Raw genomic sequence first — 23565 nt, 5'->3', positions numbered from 1 at the left:
CATTGCCCTTTCCTGCGTATCGTTAGTTTTCTCCTCATAAGCCCAGAGCCTCTGGATGTCACGTAAACTGTGAATTCTGATTAATAGAAAAGCAACAGAGTCACTGAGATTTTAAAAACTTGCAAATGTTACACTCAGTGCTCAGAGGCTGTAACTGATTTGTCTGGTTTTTTATTCCATCAGAATATGGCACCATCATAAAAGCGCTCTCCACATCCAATAATAGTCTCCGTGGGTGCTACCTGGAGGAGATGAAGCTCCTCCCAGAAGAGAAGTGGGAGCCAATCCTGAACCTGCAGATCCTGCAGAGTGACAGGTCTTTGTTTGTGGGGCTGAACAGCAGAGTGTTGAAGATACCACTGGAGAGATGCTCCAACTACCAGACCCAACGGTGAGGCAGCTCAGTTTCATCGGCTCTTTGGGTTTCTGCACTTCTTCATCTGCTCTTTGGGTTTCTGCACTTCTTCATCTGCTCTTTGGGTTTCTGCACTTCTTCATCTGCTCTTTGGGTTTCTGCACTTCTTCATCTGCTCTTTGGGTTTCTGCACTTCTACATCTGCTCTTTGGGTTTCTGCACTTCTTCATCTGCTCTTTGGGTTTCTGCACTTCTACATCTGCTATGTTTTTTCACCTCATTTTGTTTTGTTTAGTTTGCTTTTCAAAGCTTCTCATTGTCTTTAGAGATTACAGCTGTAGTAGATAAATCTGGCAGGAAATAAGTCATTTTAACTCATTTTTGGATTAAACCCATTCAGTGTCTGTAAAATTCTCAGGGATAAACTGATGTAGTTTTTCTGGCCGAAGCCGAAATCCACTATTTCTAAAATACATATATACCAGCAGATGAACATGTAGAAATTGGGACTACCTGGATCAGTGGCACGCAGAAGCGATACACTTGAAGAGGATTATAAAAAGAGGTGTCACAATATGCAAATGAATATTAATATTTTTGATAGGGGGTCACGTGATGTGATATTGGGAAAAGTCTTTAGTTCTGTTTAACACAATCCATGATATTCTTAAAGATAATCGTGGACGTCTTGCAGTTGTTTTGTTTGTTTTCTATTTATTTTATTTTTTATGTGTGAGTGATCTCTGCAGCACTGTTGTCTTTTTGTGTAGAAATAACGCATCACATTGTGATACAAAAAGGCTGTACGCATTAAATTATGACAGTTGTGTATCATTGCCTGTTCACCTGGTGAATGTTAGCTCACCCAGTAGCCCTGAACCGGGCTGCCCAGTGCAGAACATACCTCATTCAAACAGGCTATTCAGCACTCTCTTACTGCTTCTGGTGGTGGACAGGTCAACGCGATTCACTGAGTGACTCTAATGATGTAGAAAGTTTTTGTTTATCAGTATCCAGTTTGTGTAGCTCCATTTTGCGTTTTCCTTGCGTGTTCCAGCTGAGAGTGAACTCGGGATAAAAGTTCTGCGCTGTGTAGAATGTAAATAAAAGCAGGATGCGACGATGTGCCAGTCATGTAAACCATGTTTTAAAGGAAAATAGTGCAAAGACAACAAATCAAAACTGAGTGAAAACTGAGAAATTTTGTTGGGACCTCTCAAGGAGATTGGACCCAGAGCCCAAGCTGTGTGTTGAGGTGAGCCCGACTATATCTCGCCGGTATCTCCTCTCAACCTCGCGCACCAACTCAGGCTCCTTCCCCGCCAGTGAGGTAACGTTCCAAGTTCCAAAAGCCAGTTTCAGCAACCCACGCCTTCGGACACTGCCCGATCCACAACGCACCGAACCCCTACTACTGCCCCTCCCATTGGTGGTGGGTCGATGGGAGGGGGGACTCCTGTAACTCCTTCAGGCTGGGCCGAGATGCTCGTTGGCAAGCCCCTCCCCCAGGCCTGGCTCCAGGGTGGGGGCCCCGGTAACCCTGTTCCGGGCAGGGTACACAAGTCCTGTTTTTGTGTTGTCATAGGGGTTATTATGGATCACACTTTGTCTGACCTGTCACCTAGGACCAGTTTGCCATGGGAGACCCTAGCAGGAGCTTTTGCTCCAGACAACATAGCTCCTAGGATCATTCAAGCACGCAAACCCCTCCACCACGATAAGGTGGTGATCCATGGAGAGGATTAATAAAAGATATATATATATATATATATATATATATATATATATATATATATATATATATATATATATATATATATATATAAAAAAAAGACATGGATCTCAAAATAAAATTTTCTACACACTGACCTTTTGACCTTGGTGTAGTAAGGAACCGATTTTTAATAAACAAGTCAAAATACCTAGTAAACTACACAATAACTGGAGACGGCTTGTCTTTGCATGGTAACTCGGTGTGTCTGGGGGCCTGGTGTGGCACTGGTTCCCACAGCAAGTTGATTGACCACCACAAGTGCCTCTCAACCCACTCAATGATTAACGGGAAACGGGAGAAAGTGTTTCTGCTCTACTATCGATTCTCTGTTCGCGTTTAGCTTCAAACTGCACAGCATCTATACACTGCTCAAAAAAATAAAGGGAATACTCAAATAACACATCCTAGATCTGAATGAATGAAATATTCTCATTGAAGACTTTGTTCTGTACAGTTGAATGTGCTGACAACAAAATCACACAAAAATCATCAATGGAAATCAAATTTATTATGGCTTCAATGCCTTCATCTTGCAGGAACTGCACACACACTCCAGCCACATGAGGTCTAGCATTGTCCTGCATTAGGAGGAACCCAGGGCCAACCGCACCAGCATATGGTCTCACAAGGGGTCTGAGGATCTCATCTCGGTACCTACTGGCAGTCAGGCTACCTCTGGTGAGCACATGGAGGGCTGTGCGGCCCTCCAAAGAAATGCCACCCCACTCCATTACTGACCCACTGCCAAACCGGTCATGCTGAAGGATGTTGCAGGCAGCAGATCGCTCTCCATGGTGTCTCCAGACTCTGTCACGTCTGTCACATGTGCTCGGTGTGAACCTGCTTTCATCTGTGAAGATCACAGGGAGCCAGTGGCCAATTTGCCAATCCTGGTGTTCTCTGGCAAATGCCAAGCATCCTGCACGGTGTTGGGCTGTGAGCACAACCCCCATCTGTGGACGTCGGGCCTTCATACCATCCTCATGGAGTCGGTTTCTAACCGTTTGTGCAGACACATGCACATTTGTGGCCTGCTGGAGGTCATTCTGCAGGGCTCTGGCAGTGCTCCTCCTGTTCCTCCTTGCACAAGGGCGGAGGTAGAGGTCCTGCTGCTGGGTTGTTGCCCTCCTACGGCCTCCTCCACGTCTCCTGGTGTACTGGCCTGTCTCCTGGTAGCGCCTCCAGCCTCTGGAAACTACGCTGACAGACACAGCAAACCTTCTTGCCACAGCTCGCATTGATGTGCCATCCTGGATGAGCTGCACTACCTGAGCCACTTGTGTGGGTTGTAGAGTCCATCTCCTGCTACCACGAGTGTGAAAGACCACCAACATTCAAAAGTGACCAAAACATCAGCCAGAAAGCAGAAAGGTACTGAGAAGTGGTCTGTGGTCCCCACCTGCAGAACCACTCCTTTATTGAGTGTGTCTTGCTAATTGCCAATAATCTCCACCTGTTGTCTGTTCCATTTGCACAACAGCTGTGAAATTGTCAATCAGTGTTGCTTCCTAAGTGGACAGTTTGATTTCACAGAAGTTTGATTTACTTGGAGTTATATTGTGTTGTTTAAGTGTTCCCTTTATTTTTTTTGAGCAGTGTATTTAACCAGGAACTCAAACACTCCCAGTTTGTAGGAATGTACCGTATGAAATTCTTGAGGTTTGGTAGAAGTTTTTTAATAATTTTAAACTTCTTAGCATTATCAGCTATTCTTTTCAGAGCAGGTGCAACTTTCCAGTCTGTTCCTCCTAAAACTCTCATTCACATTCATGGTGCTGCAGTGCTGCTGCCTGGCTGTAATAATGTACCTAGAGCTACTGACGACGTGAAGGAGGTGGAGATGAAGTGAACCGCTGTGTTTATGGGCAGTTTGGGTTCTAATATTATTCACACATAAACCCCTGTAATGCCCCGAGAGTGACAGCTGGAAGGAAATGTGTGTGTGTGTGTGTGTGTGAGTGTGTGTGCCATTTGAAAAATCACCCTGTTCAGCTTCTCTGCCAGTGACTATGAATAGAGGCCCATAGACTGGGCAGCATGTTTGTGTTTTACTCTGATTTGGAAAAGTCTGCGTTGCTATAGTGACAGAAATGAGTTTTGGGTCATATTTATTGATCTGTTTTCTACATTCTGAATGGTTTTCTCTCTGGCAGAGGCTGTAGTTTTCTAATAAGAAAGTGTGTCTTTAGTGCTGAACGTGTTGATACCAGGGCTGAGTTTGGACTCCAGTATCAGTACCTAGCCCTGAGCAGTATATTGTCTGTCTTTGTTCTAGGCAAAGGAAGGCAGCTGTCTAGAGCCAAAAGCCCAGAGCCCAAATTAGGGCTCATTCTACTGAACTGGTGTGAAATCAGAGCTGAAAACACACTGGCAGCACTTTGGACTTTAGACTAAATCCTTTTGCTTTAAGAGGCCCGACACCTTACTTCTGTTTATTTGATTGAAACAAATGACTAAACATGCCATTTTGTCACTAACGAAGCAAAAATAATGCTAACAAAATTTTACCAAATGTTTCAGTAGTGACTGTTTCAGGGGTGACCATTTTAGTTCAAAAGGTTGTGACTAAAATAAGAGGCTCCACCTGTGACCTGAAACCGTTTGTGTTTCAGTAACGACATGAAATCGCAGGAAAGCATTTTTAATTACATTTTTTTACTTTAACAAGTAAACATCTCAAAATTGCTGTTATAGTCATTTTTTAGATATTATTATATTATTGTGGTTTCTGCTTTATTATTATTATTATTATTATACTTGCATGCTGTCAGAAAAAAAACATATTGTACCTGTACGTGTTTATTTGTAAATGTACCCATAAAGGTACAGCAGTCGTCTAAAAAGGCCAATGCGTTCACGTTTCCAGTGGAAAGGGCGTATCTGTAGCTGTTCATCGCCCAGTGTTTAATGTTTGAGTAAAGTACGTGTGGAGTCCCTGCGGCATGAGGGCTGCTGGCCCAGTGACAGTTGAATGCTTCTCTCTTGGAATGTAAAATAATATTTGTAGAAATAGAAAGTATATATAATCAGAAACACACACCGTCTTTGTGCTGGTGTTACTGAATATGATTTTTGCCATGAAAGTCTGTGAGTGGTGGTTATTTTGCTGTGCAGTGGAAATCATGCTACACTCACGCACACGCGCTGGTGTGTCAGTACAAGTACGAGTGTTTTTGTAATAGCAAGTAATTAGGAGCTCCTGCTCTTTCATTTAATAACCTTAAAGGGAAAAATCCAGCATTTCCTGCAGATGCATGAGGTGCAAACACACTCATTCAGAGGGGTCTTACAGATTTCTTTACAGTGGTGCTGATAGGAACCAGGGGTCGCAATGTTGATCTGCTGTCCAAACCCACCAGTGAACCTACGCACGTCTGGAGTTTTGATGTGTAAAGTTAGTGCTGCCATCCTTCCTGTCCTCTCCGCCGTGAATGGATATTAAAGTAGACTGGAGGACAAAAACCTTAAACAAAACCGTCATAACACAGTGTCAGTGTGTTCATAACCATGTCATGTGGCTGAAAGTCTTCGGAGTTATTTGTGTACGGTTGTGTCTGGAAACACGTGTGCCAAGCGCAGAGAGAATAAGCAGTGAATGAGAGGAGGAATGGAGGATGTGCGAGGCTGAAGTTGGAGCCTTCATGCACTCCCACCCGATGAAAGGGTCAAAGCCCAGCTTGCTGACTGACGGGAAAAGGGAAAAGGAAACAGTCGAATCTCACCTGGTCACACTGGGGATGCGCTTTAGAGGGAAGTGTAAATGCAGTCTGTCCAGAGTCGATCCGGATAAGGTGACTCAGACTCAGTGATGGACGTGAGGCTGTTAAATACACACAAAGGATCAGAAAATCGCTGCTAATATTTCCAGATTTTTAAAAAGAGTGAGTCAGAAAACTTTCAAATGAAGGCAATGTCTCCCTAATTTATTTGTGTGTGTGTGTGTGTGTGTGTGTGTGTGTGTGTGTGTGTGTGTGTGTGTGTGTGTGTGTGTGTGTGTGTCTTCAAGCATCAAACACACGTGTCACAGCCGTCTGATGCTGTCAGTTTGTTAGCAGAATGCTGAGACTCACTGGTGTGAAGAGCCCCCTGCTGCTTTAGTGTGTGCATGTGATGTGTGTGTGTGTGTGTGTGTGTGTGTGTGTGTGAGAGAGGTCTGTGTGTATTTAAAGAGTGTGGTGTGCAGATGGCAGATGTTTCCAGATAACTGTCTTGTCAGGCTGTTCACTGTAAGCCATGTTACAAATTCAGGATTGTCCTGTACAGATCATAAAGTACAGAATTAATATTTCGACCTCATTTCCAAAAAAGTTGGGAAGCTGTTCAGAATGTAAATAAAAACAGGATGCAATGATCTGCAAATCACGGAAACCATATTTTAAAAGGAAAATGCTACAAAGACAAAAAATCAAATGTTAAAACTGAGAAATTTTATTGTTTTTTGAAAAATATCTTCCCATTTTGAATTTAATGCCAACAACACATTCCAGTAAAGCTGGGGCGGGTCTGTTTTCCGCTGAGCTTCATCACCTCGTCTTTAACAGCTCTGTCAGTGTTTGGGGACTGAGGAGACGCTGCTGTAGCTCTGATAGTGAAATGTTTTCTGTTCTGATTTGATTCAGGATTTCAGCTGCTTGTTTATCATTTATCTTATTTTTCATTTCATAATGCACCAAATGTTCTCAGTGGTGACCGGTCTGGACTGCAGGCAGGTCAGTTTAGCACCTGGACTCTTTTAATACAGAGCAATGCTGCTGTAATACATGCAGAATGGGGTTTAACATCATCCTGCTGAAATAATCAAGGCCTTCCCTGAAAAAGACGTCGTCTGGACGGCAGCAGATGTTGATAAAACATGTTTATATCATTCAGCTTTAATGGCACCTTCACAGATGAGCACGTCACCCACGCCATGAGCACTAATGCCCCCTAAACCATCATGAATACTTTAGAGCTTTAGAACTGGGCACTGATAACAAGCTGAGTGGTCTTCAGCCCGGAGGACACAGTGTCCATGATTTCCTGAAAGAATATCAAATGTTGATTCGTCTGCCTCCAGGACACTTTTCCACTTCCCCTCAGTCCATTTTAAATGAGCTCAGGCCCAGAGAAGGTGGCAGCGTTTCTGGATCCTGTTTATATTTGGGTTCTTCTTTGTGTTTTAGAGTTTAACAGCATTTGTGGATGCAGTGATGAACTGTGTTCACAGACAGTGGTTTTCAGAAGTGTTTCTGAGCCCATGCTGGTTACTATATAGAACAGAGAGGTGACCATTCAATTCAATTCTGAACCTCTTTACATAAACCTGTGTAGCATTATTGTATACAGGGTCACATTCAGTGAGTATCAAGTTTTAAAATAATTATTCTGCATAACTTTTTTTGTTCAAGAGGCGAATGTAGCTAACAAGTCATTGACAAGACAAATATGGTGTATTTTGCCTCTTTAATAACAGGATGTCGCACAGCGTCGGTAACCACTTTAGGTTTACTCCTAATTGGAGACCTATTAGCTTCCATTACTTCTTAGCTACATTAGCCTCGTAGCTCCTGTTCAAAATTAAAGACGCACCAGGCACGCCTTCGCTAGAAGGGAGAAACTAACCGAACTGCGGTCCGCACTGTTCCTTTAATTGTGTTGAAGTCCGCGCAGAACAGCCTCGACACGTTGACACAGGGGCTTGGAAGGTCAGGAACGTTATTAATTGTTTCTAAACATTTGAAAGAGGTGATGTACTCAGAGTAGCCCGATCCAGGAAAGGCCGCGATCTTTATGAGCAGGGATGGTGAAGACGACACTGCCAAAAAACGCATTTGCAAATCCTCCAACTGACCAAGAACAACATTCCTACACAAGTGTTTGCAAGGAATTCAGACATTTCAGCCTCTACTGTGCATAAAACCCTCAAAGGTTTCAGAGAATTTGAAAAAAGTGTCTTCATATAAGCGAATGGGCCTAAAAACCCAAACCGAATGGCCTTTGATTCACAGACGGCGCTGCGTTAAAATACATCACTATATGGGCTCTGAAATACTTTGGCAAACCACTGTGATCTGATGAGCGATGTAAACCAGGTGTGACCGTCTTTCAGACTGTTTATGGGTGTTGTGTTCTCTGGGTTAAAGAAGTGAAGACCACCCAGGGGGTTGTATTGGTGGGTATCGTGCATCTTTTGCAGTTTCTTAGCTGGTCAAGCAGATTAGCCTTTGGAGCTTATTTTCACTTCGAGACTGTTTTCCATATTTTTAATATTCCCAATTACTAAATACAGATCCTCCCTGTTTATTTTATTTAGTTATTTCTTTATGAACGCCTATGTTTATTGACTTTGCCGGTTATTTTCTTCGTATTAAGCTGTTCCATAGAATAATATTGATATTTCAGGAAGGATTACAGAGGCTTTATATTTTATATGCCTCCCCCTCCCCGCCCCCTTCTGTTCCTGCTTACCCAAATTAGCTCCATTTAATTTTCACCTTTAGCTGAAATCACAGCGTCAGTTACTGTTGATATTTTTATTCTGTTTTGCTGAAACACAGAGATACAGAACCAACTTGGGCGTGGTGGGTGTGAATATGTGTGTGTGTGTGGTGTCACATGTTTAATGAGCTTGATTTGTGTGTGTGTGTGTGTGTGTGTGTGTGTGCTTCTCTAGTGAGTGTCTGGAGGCGAGGGATCCGTACTGTGGCTGGGATCGTAAACAGAGACGCTGCAGTACAATAGAGGAAAGCACGAATATGAGCCAGTGGATCCAGAACATTACACACTGCCCTGTAAGACACACACACACACACACACACACACACACACACACAAACACTCACACACACACACACAAACACACACACAAACACTCACACACACACACACACTAACTCACACACGCACACAAACTAACACACAAACTAACACACTCACACACACACACACAAACACACTCACACACTCACACACACTAACTCACACACACACCCACACACACAAATTCACACACACACAAACACTCACACACACTAACTCATACATACACACACACAAACACTCACACACACAAACACTCACACACAAACTAACACACTCACACACACACACACACACACACAAACTCACGCACACTAACTCACACACACACCCACACACACACACACAAACTAACACACACACACTAACTCACACACACACAAACTCACACACACTAACACACTCACACACACACACACACACCACACACACACACACACACACTGTATGTATTCATACTTTTTTAAACCTTGTCAGGGCACAGGGTTATATGTATGTATCATATGTATTTCATGTATGGAATCTCTTTGTGAGCATAATGTGTCCGTGTATCATATTTAGAAATTTCTATACTAATTATCTGTAATGTATTAAATATGAATGTATTTATTATACTGGATTAAGGTTTGAACACCATGGTCAGATGGCATTGATTTTAATGCGTCCTCTACAAAGAATAAATTAAAATATCAAACATTTTTCTAATTTACCACACTTCTTTTAGTTATTTGCTAAATTTAGCATATTAAACAAAAACAGAATGTTTTATTAAATTGTTTTATTAAAATGTGTAGAAGTGTGTTCTCTCTGCAGAATGTGTAAAGAGGATGTTGTTATATTATAAAACATGATTTGACCGAGGAGCAATAACTTTTTTTGCACGATTGTACGTAGTAATTATATATATATAACAAGACAGAGAGATATAATAGTAAAATTATAAAAACAGTTTTTAGCCCTTCACACTGACCGTATATCTCTGCTCTCCAGCTCAGTTTGACTCTGAGCTCTTTAAAAACTCTGATTCTGTTGTTCAGGAGAGAAATCTCACCCAGGACGGCCGTTTTGGACCGTGGACGCCGTGGCAGTCATGTACCCACAACGACGGTGGGGAAAACACCAGCGCCTGTCAGTGTCGATCTCGTTCCTGTGACAGCCCTGCCCCTCAGTGTGGAGGCTCCGAGTGTGTGGGACCCACAATAGAGGTGGCCAACTGCTCCAGGTACAATCGTAATAACTTAAAGCAGTAGTTTTACAACTCACACACACACTACATACACACAAACACACACACTCACACACACACACACACACACACTAACTAACACACACACACAAACACACACACACACACTCATACAAACACACACACACACAAACACACACACTAACACACACACTAACACACAAACACACACACTCACACACACACTCATACAAACACACACACTAACTCACACACACACTAACTCACTCACACACACACACACTAACACACACACACTCACTCGATCATCACACGCTCGCCTCTGTATCAGATGAACTTGCTTATGTTTCCAACCCTGTATGACCCCCTGTTATCAAAACAATGCACAGAAATATGAAGATAATCTGGGCTTCAGGATTACTTACAGTTTCTACTGTTGCCCATTTTTAAAACTAACGAAGCAAATACATCTGGGCTGAGCCTGTATGGGGTAAGGGGGGAGTTGTGTAAATGGATAGTCGCTTAAATATCAATTACATAGCAATTAAAGCCGGAACGTCATTCGATGCCTTTCACTAAACCCAGCGGCTGCGCTGAACACTGGATATTCATTCACTGCTTCATGTAAGGAACCATAACAAGGTGCTGTGCTATTACACACATCCAAATAATGGATTACATTACGTTCATATCGCCTAATTACACTAATACAGAGCTGGAGTTCATTAAATTCAGCTGAACATGTCCAAGACCCTGAAATTCAGCTCTGTTTAAGCTGCAGTGCGCCGCTCTGCCCGGGCGCGGAGGAGTGTGGACTTCACTGTGTTGTTATGTTGTTCCCCTGTGGTCTTATTAAGGTAGATGTTTTTTTAAACCATTTTGGTGTCATGATGGTTCCTTCAGCTAAAAATACCGTATGTGGGGGTAGTAAAGATACACTTCATTCAATCAGTGTAAATCCCCGAGCTCAGCTCTGATTGGCTGGTGAGCTGGCAGACTGCAAAAGGCCTTTAACTATGTATTAAACTGAGCCGTCCTGACAAAGTGCCAGGAAAAGCATCTCCTGTTGGAGTCGAGCTCTCGGAAACAGAGGAAGCAGCTCCTGCTCAGACAAAGATCACCATACAGACACAGAACCGGGACACGGAGCGCCGTGGCAGCGGCTTTATTTATGTGGTCCCAACGTTTTGCAACTCATGGACCACACGAACGCCCAGAAACACACAAAAATCTATGAGCAGGAGAATTAACCCGTCTCATCATTTATTCTGACTCGCCAATGAGATGAGCTGATCGTCTCGAGTGACACACACAGCGCTTTCAGCATCTTCTCTTTACACACTACATGCGCTCAGTAATCCAGTGCTCGTCACCCAGAGGGTGGGAGGGGCCAGTCGCCTAAGGGCTAGGAGGTTAGTTCTAGTTAGTTCTTGATGGTGGGAGTTCTGTGTGGCTCCACAGCCTCTGGGATCGTTCGTTTGTCCAAGAGCATAAAATAAGTGTCTGAAGTTGATCTCGTATCAAAGAGGTTATTCCTCAACTGTTTAGACTCCTTTTGTGTAAATATTTCTGTGTGTAGCTTTAATAAAAGGACGCATGAAATTAGGAGGACTTTTATTTCTGCATTTAGATGAAAGAATCTGTGCAGATAGTTGACTTTAAATTTCAAGTTGAGCTGACTTATTCATTTTCTACTGTGCTGTTTGCCGCTACACTGAAAAAAGTGTTTCCTTGAATTTACGTTTTTAATGTGTGCATCAGTTGCGCATGAATAAATTACAGTAACACAATTCTTGCCAAACGTAAGTAAAATGGCAGTAATTGTGTCGGTGTAATATATTTCATTTCTGTGGTCTACAGTTTCATATCCAGGAAAGAGGCTGATAAATTTGCTGCTGCAGACTTTAATTGTACTCTTATAGTGGACCTGTAGCGTAGATGGAGCTGATGAAGTGACCACTGAGTGGACATACCGGGTAGGTGTTTCTAATAAAGTGGCCAGTGAGTATATCTTCTCAGTTCTAATTTTCTGAGGCTGCTTTTCTCCCACATTAATTCTGCTTCCCTCTCATCTCACGACAGCGAATGAACATGCACCCCGAGCATCTACATCACGTGTGATCGGCTTTCAGGAAAAACTCATTTCTGAGTGCATCACTTCTTCTGGTCCACCTCAGATCATCTGTCTCCTTTTTTATCTGCGGGAGGTTCAGACTGATTTATTGCTTTCCCATTTTAATTCAGTTGTGTAGTTACTGATATTCATAGTTAATGACGTAGTTACTCCGTATGTGAGGAGGTTGTAACGCCTGCTTTTCCAGCGATTCTTCTGAATTCCAGGATCTTGGCCCCTCCTTTCTGCTCTGGGACGGCTTTACACTACATGTTGGAACCTTGCTGTGAGGATTTGATTGCATTCAGCCACAAGAGCATTAGTGAGGTCAGGTACTGGTGTTGGATGATTAGTTCTGGATCACAAAAGCCACTTCACGTCATCCCTGACGTCCTGGATGGAGCTCCATTAGTCCAGTCTATGCAGTTTCACTGCTCCACAGGGGGGCTTTATACCCCTCTAGCTCACACTTGACATTGGTGACTTCGGGCTGCTGCTCCAGAGAGTCTCGTTCTGTTAGCTGTGCTTTTCTGTGGTGGTTATGGCTGTACAGACTCCTGTGTTGGAAGCAGGTGCACCTTAAAGTAACTGGATTCACTGAACGTTCTGAATCTTTTGGACATGCATGAATGCAGTGAAGCTCATTTCCATTCCAGCTGTAGTCTGTGTGGACAGGTTGAAGTCTACGCTTCTGACTTTTCACAAAAATATGAAAGAAATGTGGAACAAATCATAAAATATTTCCTCCTCACACTTCACACAAATGTGGTGGGTCCTGGAAGTTTGGAATCTTTCTTAGAAGAACCACAAGTTAGAAATAATAAATGTAACATGTGAATGATGCCGTGCTTTATCAGGGTTGATAAAAGCGCCTTCGAAAGGTTAAATTGACCTGTTTCAGTTTAACAGCTCTGACCGCATCTTTTTGTGTCCAGAAACGGAGGTTGGACCCCCTGGTCCTCGTGGTCTTCATGCAGTACCAGCTGTGGTGTCGGGTTTGAGGTCCGTCAGAGATCCTGCAATAACCCCGCCCCGCGTCACGGGGGGCGAGTGTGTGTGGGCCAGGCCAGAGAGGAGAGGTGAGATACGATGCACAGCAGAGTTTCTGTACCTGTTTACTTACAGTCTCCATAAAGGCTTCTGTAAATGACCGTTCAGTGGACAGTCAGGCGAACACAGTTCCACTCTTACTCCAAATGTAATTGACCAGCTATGAGGCTAATGAAGCTAACAGGTAATAAGATTTATACCCCACCGTTTAGCAACATGCAAACTGCAGACCTGAGTCATCACACACACCTCAAGCCATCTTGGGTTCTTCAATTATTTCATATCAATCTACATAAAAGCACAAAGCGCTGCTGTGGTGACTGAAATGTAGCGTGAGTGTTTATGTAGTTAAACAGGTTCAGGTAAGATTTGCTTTTATCCTGTTGTTTTATTTATGTTGTGAAAGTAATTGGACACTTTTTTCCGAGATTTAAGACTTGAAGACTCTTTTTGGCTTATAAGAGAAACTTTTTCATCAAGTGTTTTTGAGGTCTGTAATGAAGCAGCACAGTGAAGCATGTCGCTGCTGTTCGTAGAAAACCTCGTATCTCTTTTTCTGTTTTGGCATAATTTGAAAAAGCCTGTTGTTCTTTACATTGTGTGTAAATTTGGTGGTGAATGGACCAAAAGAAACGTCCCAGAATTATTATGAAAAGCGTCTGGTTCCTTTGACTTACATTAAAAGCAAAGTGTGTTTTTTCCTTCTCCTGTAAAGTTTTGGAGTTACGAGGTTTTGTTCCGACAGCAGTGAAATAACCAGCTCACAGGCGGAGTTAGCCAGGCTACGGTCCGGCCTCCGCTCAGTGGGGTTAGCCGTAACGTGGCGTAAGCTTCCTGAAGTAATCAATAAGAGAAGCGCGTATAACTTCGTTTAAAATTGTTTTGCGCAGATCTGTCAATTTGACGTGTGACACGCTCTGTGCACTAATCATATTTCTTTTAAACAGTATTTTATGTTTGCATCAAGTTAACAGACTTTTAATTGGCTGTTTTAATGACAACTAGCCCACCCCCCGATCCCACCCCCCACCCTAACCACCTATGGGGGCACTCTTGTTTTGTTGAATTGCTGGTTTGTTTTCAAAGTAGCTGCTAAAAAGTCGAGAAATTTTCATCTGAAATACTTTTGAAATTATTTGTAGTGGAACACTAAACGTGTTAGGTTGTGTCTTGCTGTCCTCCCGTACTAGAAGTTGTGCTAAAACACAGTAACACAACAACACAATATACTGTGTAATATAAAACTGGTAATTTTTTTTCTATATTTTGTCCATTTCAGAGATAATAATGTCTCATATATTGATTCTACTTGGTGAAATATAAGCTTCTGTTTCTCGTAAGCTACATTAGCCTGGCAGCTCCAGCGCAAAACTAAAGACTTAAACTTTAAACGCCAGACGTGTCGTTATCTGATCGACTGTCCGCTCGACTGTCCGAGCGACTGTGTTTGGTTTAACAGGAAAAAGTGTGTAAATTTAAAATTTGACCAAACTGTTGCTTTAAAGTGGGCGAGTCGTGTGGCCTGTTAATCGTGTTTGTAAGTAGACAGATAGGAAATTAAGCAGGTGTGATGTGTATTGCAGGTTATGTAACGAGAATACTGCGTGTCCTTTACCGGTGTCCTGGGTGCCCTGGAGCTCCTGGTCGAAGTGCAGTGCCCCCTGTGGAGGCGGAGTCCAGTCTCGAGTCAGAAGCTGCGAGAATGGAAACACCTGCCCAGGTTGCTCTCTGGTAGGCTACAGAACCTGTCAGTCAACATTAGCTACACTTAAACTCAGCCCTGCCAAAACTACAGCAGTTCTAATATTCAGACAGACTACAAGACACAGACCCGTGTGGAAGCTTTAGACCCCACTGAGTTGGTCTTAATTGATCTGGGCAGCATTTATGCTTATCAGTATAGATACTAATGATCATGAAAATCATAAAAACATAAGCCAAACCTGATGTTTGGCAGTAACGCTGCTGCTCTGTATGTCCAAAATATTCAGACACCCTTCTAATTTATTAATCCAGCTACTTTAAGGTGCACCCAGTGCTCTTAAGCAGCCACCCATGAGCTTAAAGGTCCCAAATCCAATACCAAGTGTTGGCTAGAGGGGTATAAAGCCCCCCCAGCGTCTGGCAGTGGAGCGGTGGAACTGGATGGGAGTGATGGAGCTCCATCCAAAACCTCTGGGATGAGCTGGAGTGTTGCTTGTGATCCAGAACTAATAATCCAACATCAGTGCGTGTACGCGGGTTTGAGCTGGGTGGAAGAACAGAGGCTTGGTACTTCTTCTCTTTGCTGCAGCTCAAGTAATTTCATGGATTTGTTAAATTCCATCACCAGCGCACCTGATATAGGACTGATTAAGCAGGTAACTGGACATTACGTAGGTGTTGAACTAGGAATTGGACGTTAACTGGAAAAACCACAGATCAATCACTATTTACTGTATTAATGTTTGGTTTTGTTTATTCTGAGCAAATACACTCAAATACACTTTTACTGCCCTTAAAATGCGCTATAAATACAGATTTGTCAGGTGGCCTAATGGTTCAGTATGATACAGTAGACAGATGTGCTTTATTGAAGTTTGTGTTCTACAACAGCGATGAAGACCTCGCTTCCACGTGGCAAACGCACAATACATAATTACACACAGGCAAAGACATCACAGTAAAACTGTGCATGAAGTATAAAAGACAAACATTCTCATTTAATGAGTGAATGATGTGTCACTGATGTGTCACAGCGCTCAGACTGAGTCTTACTGATGTTTGACGTGCTCAGGAGTACAGAGCGTGTAACCTGGAGTCGTGTGCAGAGGTTCGACGGAACACACCCTGGTCGCCATGGTACCCGGTGAACGTAACGGTGGGCGGAGCCCGGCAGGAGCAGCGTGTCCGGTATACCTGCAGAGCCTTGCTGCCCAACCCACACGACCTCCAGCTTGGAAAGCGCAAACTGGAGACCCGCACCTGCCCGGGCAGTGAAGGACCACCGGGCTGCGAAACTGACGGTGAGTTACATAAACAGATTCGTACATGACTGCGTTAGAACCGTTCTCACACTCTGAGACAGAGGTTCTAATGACCTTTTGGTTCTGTTAGTTTTATTTGTATTTGGGCTTTGTTTTCTGAGCTTTAAGCAGTGTAGTGTCTCAGTGTCTCAGTGTCTCAGTGTCTCATTGTCTCATTGTCTCAGTCTCATTGTCTCCGTGTCTCAGTGTCTCAGTCTTGGGTCTGACAGACCTCTTCCCATCAGTCTTCCCCACTTTCCAAGTGCCATTAGATGGTTGTCTTTATTTACAATTTCTCCAAAGAGTCGGTCTGTCTGTTTTTCTTCATTATGGTCGCTGTGTACTGTGTCCTCCTGTCCACGTTCTGTCCAGAGAGTTTGGTCTGTTGCACTGCTTTATACACACAGAAGGTTTGTAAGCGATCAACAAAAGTTGGGACACCCACAGGAACTGTTTAAATCAACTTTTCAAGCTTAATTTTCTTCCATTGCTGCAGAACAAAATCAGTGACTTGTTCACTAAAACACCACGTTTTTCTTTTTCTTTTATTTGAAATACCAGCTAAAATGATGGGCCAATATGATAATAAAATCTTTTTACTTTAGTTTTTTGTTGAAAGTTAAAGTTTTTTTGTCTCCTGAAAAGTTGCTTTTTTAGAAATATGAAGTTTGTATGTGTGTTTATATGTTTACTTTAATAATATGTTAAAATGAAAAGGGGCTGCTGACCTTATAAGCTCATGTGATCTAGAACAGTGTCTTTATTCTCATTCCATCCTGAAGGTCTGGTAGAGGACCTGGTGAGGGTGAGCCGACCTCCGACTCGCATACAGGGAGCCACCTGGTCGCCATGGGAGACATGGTCTTCCTGTTCTAAAGAGTGTTCTAGAGGGTTCCGCACACGTAAGCGGTCATGTTTAGCCCCCGATGGGAAGAGCTCGCCATTCTCCTGCAGTGGAACTCCTGTGGAATATCAGGACTGCAACACACAGCCATGCCCAGGTACCCAGACAACTACAAATACCAGAACTACCTAAAAACTACAAATACCAGAACTCTCTAAAAACTAAAAATACTAGAACTCAACTAAAAATACCAGAACTCTCTAAAAACTACAGATACCAGAACTACCTAAAAACTACAAATACCAGAACTCTCTAAAAACTAAAAATACTAGAACTCAACTAAAAATACCAGAACTCTCTAAAAACTACAGATACCAGAACTGCCTAAAGACTACAAATGCCAGAACTCTCTAAAAACTAAAAATACCAGAACTACCTAAAAACTAAAAATACCAGTACTGCCTAAAAACTATAAATACCAGAACTCTCTAAAAACTACAGATACCAGAACTGCCTAATGACTAAAAGCTAAATGTTCCTTCAAAGCCGTAGTTCAGCAAATCTGATTTTCCTTTTGCCTCAGTCGTGTGTCTGAAATGTGGTCTTTAGTTCTGCTCTGGAGAGCCGGGGCTCATGCAGCTGTGTAATGAAATCTCAGACCCCACCAGTTAGCCTTACTGCCCACTTAAACCCTGAATTCCCCCAGACTGGGGGGCGTTTCTGACAGGGAGTGACGCGCTGTTATCAGTAAAAATGGACAGCGGTGCTTTAATGAAGGCAGTAATATTTACAGCCTTACAGCCCAAATTTTCTCTGTACTTTTAAACTTCTGGACGTTTTGTAACATATAACGTGATTTACAAACGGTTTCACATGAATATTCATTTTAATCGTCTCTGTTTTTAATGGCCTGCTGGTTTATAATTGATATATTTTATTATTATTATTGAGCAGGATTTGCTGTGGATAATAAACGGGTAATCGGTCCGTTGTTTTGCAGTGAAGGGGACGTGGTCATGCTGGTCTTCCTGGTCCGAGTGTTCTACTTCATGTGGGGGCGGGCACTATCAGCGTTCGCGGAGCTGCTCTAACCCCGCCCCCAAACACTCAGGGGACATCTGCATCGGCCTTCACACCGAGGAGGCCCTCTGCAACACACAGGAGTGTGAGGGTGAGACGCCGACGCGACGTCGATTCAGATACACGTTTATCACAGACGCACTGAAACGTCACGTACCCTGAAAGATGAAAATCAAAAATGCTTTGTGTGTTTGTTTAATGTATTTATTCAGAGTTTACCTGTTAGTCAGTGTTGGTCAGCAGTTGGTCAGCAGCAACTGTCGAAAAGACCTTTCAATAATAACGGCTTTTTTTAAGTTTCAGCCAAAAGCACAAATGAAATGTAAAATAAATAAATGAAGGCGAATAAATTGGCGTTTGATTTTTAGTTTTGACAAACAATTTTTTTTACTTGATAATCCTCCTTTCTTTGTCTGTGTGTGGCAGGTGGATGGGGGGCGTGGTCAGAGTGGTCAGAGTGTGAGGAGGGATTTCAGCGCCGTAGCCGGACCTGTGAGATAAGCCCCGCCCCCTGTGAGGGGAACAGCACGAACTGGAGAGCCTGTGGTCCCAGTGAGAGTGCAGGTAACGTCCACTGCCGTGAACTCGTATCACTCTCTCCTCCTCCGTAATCACCCTCATCCCTTCACTCACTGACCTTTGATTTCTCTGTGTCCCAGTGGGCTCACCAGGACAGAAGAGGGGCTTCAGCTGCGGAGGTAACCCACATCGCCGGGAACGATTCCTCGAAAGAAACGGTTTAGCATCAAATCAAATCTGCAAATTTCCCCCAAATACCCAAATGACGCGTCCCACCAAACAGCTTAAACTGCCTCCCACTTTGAGTGAAGTGACCTCTAAAGCTCCGTAGGGGTCACTGTATTAGAGGGACGGAGGAAACTGTACGCTTGATTCTTCACCACACTGTTCCTTTAAGACCCATCACTGCGTTTATCTGTCTGACTGGAATTTGGTGAAATATTCCAGGACCGTCACATGATCTGGATCCCGTATCAACACAGACGATTTACAGTTGCGCTTCTGCGGTTCAGAAGTTTAGAACTGATTTTCTGTTCTACAGTAAAAACTTATACAGTCTAGATATTTATTACTATTCACCAGAAGATACTTCAGACTCTTCTTCAGTATTTAATGAATTTTGCGATTGGGAGTGATAAACATTTACTGTTTATTAAATTATTTTGACAGTTTACATTGTTGTTAGTTATCTGCCCTGTGGCTTTTTGAAATGTGACGAATTGTGTAAATTCTTATTTTAGTCATATGAGTAATTTTAGACCTTTCATGGCTCCGTTCATCGTTCTGAGCAAATCCGAGCGTCTCTTTATTTGTATTCACAACTTCCTAGTGTCCTGCTAAATATCAGAAACCTGTGAAGCTTTACAGAACCGCCCCGTTTCATACTAACAGGCTAAAACGTTACTTTATACATTGATCTGAATAAAACTGGCTTTAAGTGATTAACAACACTGATTCCAGATTAACAGTCACGGATGATGTCATATGGCTGGACTGGTATAACGTGCAGAACACGCGTCAGTTTGAACACTCCTGGTCAATGATGTGTTTTGTTGATTTTCTAAGTGAGGTAATTTAAAGTTAGTAAGTTAAAGCTCCTCCTCTTTTAGAACACACTCACAGTTCAGAGCATGATTTCTATTCATTTGCTGAGTTGCTGAAAAAAGCATAAAGTATAAATGTGGTATAACCGTGCAGACGCCAGCTTTTAGTTCTAAAAACTCAGCAAATGAAGTAACGGTGCATTAACCTGTGCAGCAGCGTGTCTCTGTAGTGGACGTGTATGAATAATCCAGGCTGTTAATCTGGCGCGGAGTGAATTAACTGGACGTGCTGCTTCCGATTAATTCTGAATGACTTTGTTTTACTGTCGTGTTGCACTGAAATTATGTTTCATGCAACTGGTAGAGTGACGGTTTCACCACATTAGGCTGCTGTACTGTCTGATAATTACAAGTTGACTGTCCTGTCTGTCTGAGCTGTCCTGTCTGTCTGAGCTGTCCTGTCTGTCTCTCTCTCAGGCTTCTCTCTGTTCCACCTGTTGCTGACGGGTGTGAGCTGTTTCCTGGCTGCACTGTTCGGGTCAGTTCTGGTTTATGTTTTCTGTCAGAGGGTCCAGAAACCCTCCCAGGACTCTGCAGTGATCCACCCCAGCACCCCCAACCACCTGCACCACAAAGACCCCAGCGGCACCCCTAAGAATGAGAAATACACACCCATGGAGTTCAAGGTAGACGAGCTCTCAGAATATTCCACTGTAACCTCGTACACGTAGAGGTACAGTGACCTGCAAAAGTTTGGGCACCCCTGGTCAAATGACGCTTTGTTGATTTTCTGGGAATAAGTGAACGCAGTTCTGCTCACCTTAATACACGGTTACTGACCTTTCTCTGAATTTAGAACATTGGTGGGACAAAACATGAAACGTGGCTTGTGAATAAATTATGGCACATTTTAAACTTTTATATGTTTAAATAAATAAAGCTGCAATAAACCTTGCAGGAAAATGCCATAGATTAGTTTCTTCTGAAAAAGATGTGTTAACTTATTTTCACTTGGAAAGACACGTCATTTAACCAGGGGGTCAAAAAAGATTGAATAATGCAAATATTTAAAAAATCTGTGGAATTTCCTATTAAAACTGTACAGAACCAAACTCAGCTGATGTGTGCAGTCATAAGTGTGTATATCAGGTACTTTACAACTAAAGAGGCGCAGCCAATCAGATATTAATACTGGGTAATATATCACACCTATATGTTAGGTTACACCTTGTTAGACATGCGAATATAAAATCATGGGCAGCCCCCCTCCCCCCCCTCACCTGCTCTCAGAGGCCAAACTGACTTGTGGCAAAGGTGGCATCTAATTAATCTTCAGTACGATCAGTTCTAATACCGGTGTTTGTCTTTAGAGATTACAAAGCTGTTCTTGATATTATCATATCACAGTCATCACGTTCACTGAAGGTCTCTCCTCTGTATTTCAGACGCTGAATAAGAATAACCTGCTCCCGGACGAAAGCTGTAACTTCTTCCCGTCTCCTCTTCAGCAGACGAACGTTTACGCCACCACGTATTACCCGACTCCGCTGGGCAAATACGACTTCCCCTCGTTAGACTCACCCTGCAGGAGCTACATGCACAGCTGAGCCCCGTTCACGCTCAGCGCAGCTTACCTGACCTGTGTGCTGTGTTGATGACACACCCTCATCATGTGCAGTACAGGGGCAGTGGTGCTGCTCAGTGTGCACATGATGTTTGGACTTAGGGTTATGAATAGACGATTAAACAGTGACTCTGCATTCTGGAAAAGGACAAAGCAGCAGTGTATCGGTTTGACTAAGCCAGTATATTTCCTTCACACGGATGACAGACTGCGGGTCAGATGGCCGAAAACAGGCCAAACTGTAAAGACTTCACTGGAAATTTCACTGAAAATCTACTCAAAACTTAGTACCCCTTTTCATTCGGATGGGCCTGAACTGTCCGTGTCTTTCGGGAATAAATGGAGCATGAACTCTTTGTGTCTTCCACAAGGACGAAGGACTCAGGACAGACAGTCCACTTTTTGTTGAATTCTTACTGTGAGTCCGACTGCAGGACGCAGAATAGTCCTCTTTCTCCCATTCCTCTGCCTCATGCTCATATTAACCCGCAGCTCTGCCCCAAGAAAGGTCAGAGCTTTGTGCTCGTTTTGGCTCTGGAACGATGGAAAAGCTTTGCTCAGGCAGAATTTACTGCTGTTTAATTACTTTTAAAGGAATCGTTTGACCAAAAATCAAAGTGACACATTTTCCCCTTTTAACCCCAATGTAGCCAATCAGTGTCAGATACTACATACACCGTACACAAGTCTGTACACGTCACACGTTTGAGGCAGGTGTGGAGATGATTAATCAGGCAGGTTGGGTGGTACTAACTAGTGGGACATAAGCTTGTGTTACTTCTTAGTACCAGCAAGTCGTGATGAAACAGACGCAACTGTGTGTTACAATTTAAATTATAAGCAAACTAGAAAAATTCCAGTGATGCATGAATTTCAGAATATGGCTTAGTGTCAGTGCACACGTGATGTTTGCACCCGAACAGCTGCATTAACTACTGCAACGTAGTTACAAATTTGGACACGCCTGCTACCTTATTTATATATGACATAACACATATGGATTAATACAGGGACCAAAAAGTGATAAACAAATCCAAAGTATCTTAAATTTTAGATTTCAAAGCAGCCCCTTCATGTTGATCAGCTTTTGGTCTTTGTGTTAAGAAGCTTCATGATTTTCAAGCAGGACTGAAGAAGATACACACATGATCATACCATTATAATATATCATAGCATTTCAAAGACATTTTGAATTTTACATTCATACATGGGCACTAGCGTAACTGCGTTTAACGGTCTTAGGTATGATCATTCCAACAGGTCTCTAAGATTCTTTGAGAAACATGTACATTCAGTCTTGTTGGTCTGGACGTCTGCCTGATACCGAGGACCAGTCCAAACTAAAATGGGTTTTTAAGGTGAGCAGAAATATCAAATAGCACCATGTGTTTAAATGCTCAAAGGGATCTACAGCAAGGGGTGCATATCTGTATATCTGTTCATAGTTCATACTGTGTATATATATATATATATATATATATATATATACATGCACCTTTTGGTTCTTTGAATCAAACTGGTAATGATTGTCCACTCAAAGTCACCAACACCACTCACACAGTACAAGTAAACATCATCTTTATTTTGAAGGGTCCAAAACATGTAAAACTGAATTTTCTTTCCTCTTCGTTCAGAGTTTGATGCAGTATTTAAACATTGTTTACACTGAAACAGAGATTTTCAATGTACTGTTCACTCCCTGATCCGTATACGGACACTAAGCTACCACACAGACATTTTAAATGTGAGGTTTTTGTGATGTCACAGCAGCTTTACATATGTCCTATTCAGCCTACAGCAGTTTAGCTCCGCCTATTATTGCTGAAGTTATAAGGAGTGTTTCAGCTTAGAGTGCTTTCTGAGTGTGGCACAACACTGAACAGCCAATCAGAACAAATCATTTACAGACACTATATTTCCAAAAGTATTCGGTCGTCTGCCTTTACATGCATCACGCATATGAACTTCAGTGACATCCCGTTCTTAATCCATAGGGTTTAATATGATGTTGGCCCACCCTTTGCAGCTATAACAGCTTCAGCTCTTCTGGGAAGGCTTTCCACAAGGGTTAGGAGTGTTTATGGGAATTTTTGACCGTTCTTCCAGAAGAGCATTTGTGAGGTCAGACACGGATGTTGGACGAGAAGGCCTGG

At 42.8% G+C, this 23565-nt stretch overlaps 1 protein-coding gene across 3 annotated transcripts in view; it reads left to right on the top strand.

Annotated features, from left to right (window-relative positions):
- sema5bb (sema domain, seven thrombospondin repeats (type 1 and type 1-like), transmembrane domain (TM) and short cytoplasmic domain, (semaphorin) 5Bb) overlaps positions 1 to 21785 on the top strand; it is a 94277-nt gene extending 72492 nt beyond the window's left edge. For 2 of the 3 annotated variants that reach the window (XM_037536326.1, XM_037536327.1), the window contains exons 10-21: positions 184 to 391; positions 8782 to 8899; positions 9965 to 10149; positions 13183 to 13326; positions 14881 to 15028; positions 16074 to 16302; positions 17085 to 17303; positions 18147 to 18317; positions 18653 to 18790; positions 18886 to 18924; positions 20266 to 20474; positions 21234 to 21785. In XM_037536326.1, coding sequence (XP_037392223.1) covers positions 184 to 391; positions 8782 to 8899; positions 9965 to 10149; positions 13183 to 13326; positions 14881 to 15028; positions 16074 to 16302; positions 17085 to 17303; positions 18147 to 18317; positions 18653 to 18790; positions 18886 to 18924; positions 20266 to 20474; positions 21234 to 21395 — 1970 coding nt within the window. In that variant the 3' untranslated portion in view covers positions 21396 to 21785. The remainder of the gene's footprint in view (positions 1 to 183; positions 392 to 8781; positions 8900 to 9964; positions 10150 to 13182; positions 13327 to 14880; positions 15029 to 16073; positions 16303 to 17084; positions 17304 to 18146; positions 18318 to 18652; positions 18791 to 18885; positions 18925 to 20265; positions 20475 to 21233) is intronic. The other variant, XM_037536328.1, reaches the window with a different exon arrangement.
- Positions 21786 to 23565: the final 1780 nt, after the last annotated feature.

Source organism: Pygocentrus nattereri, chromosome 30 (genome assembly GCF_015220715.1).
Source record: "Pygocentrus nattereri isolate fPygNat1 chromosome 30, fPygNat1.pri, whole genome shotgun sequence".
Taxonomy (NCBI): domain Eukaryota; kingdom Metazoa; phylum Chordata; class Actinopteri; order Characiformes; family Serrasalmidae; genus Pygocentrus; species Pygocentrus nattereri.
The sequence above is the reverse complement of the archived record's forward strand: the minus strand, read 5'-3'. Positions and strand labels throughout refer to the sequence as shown.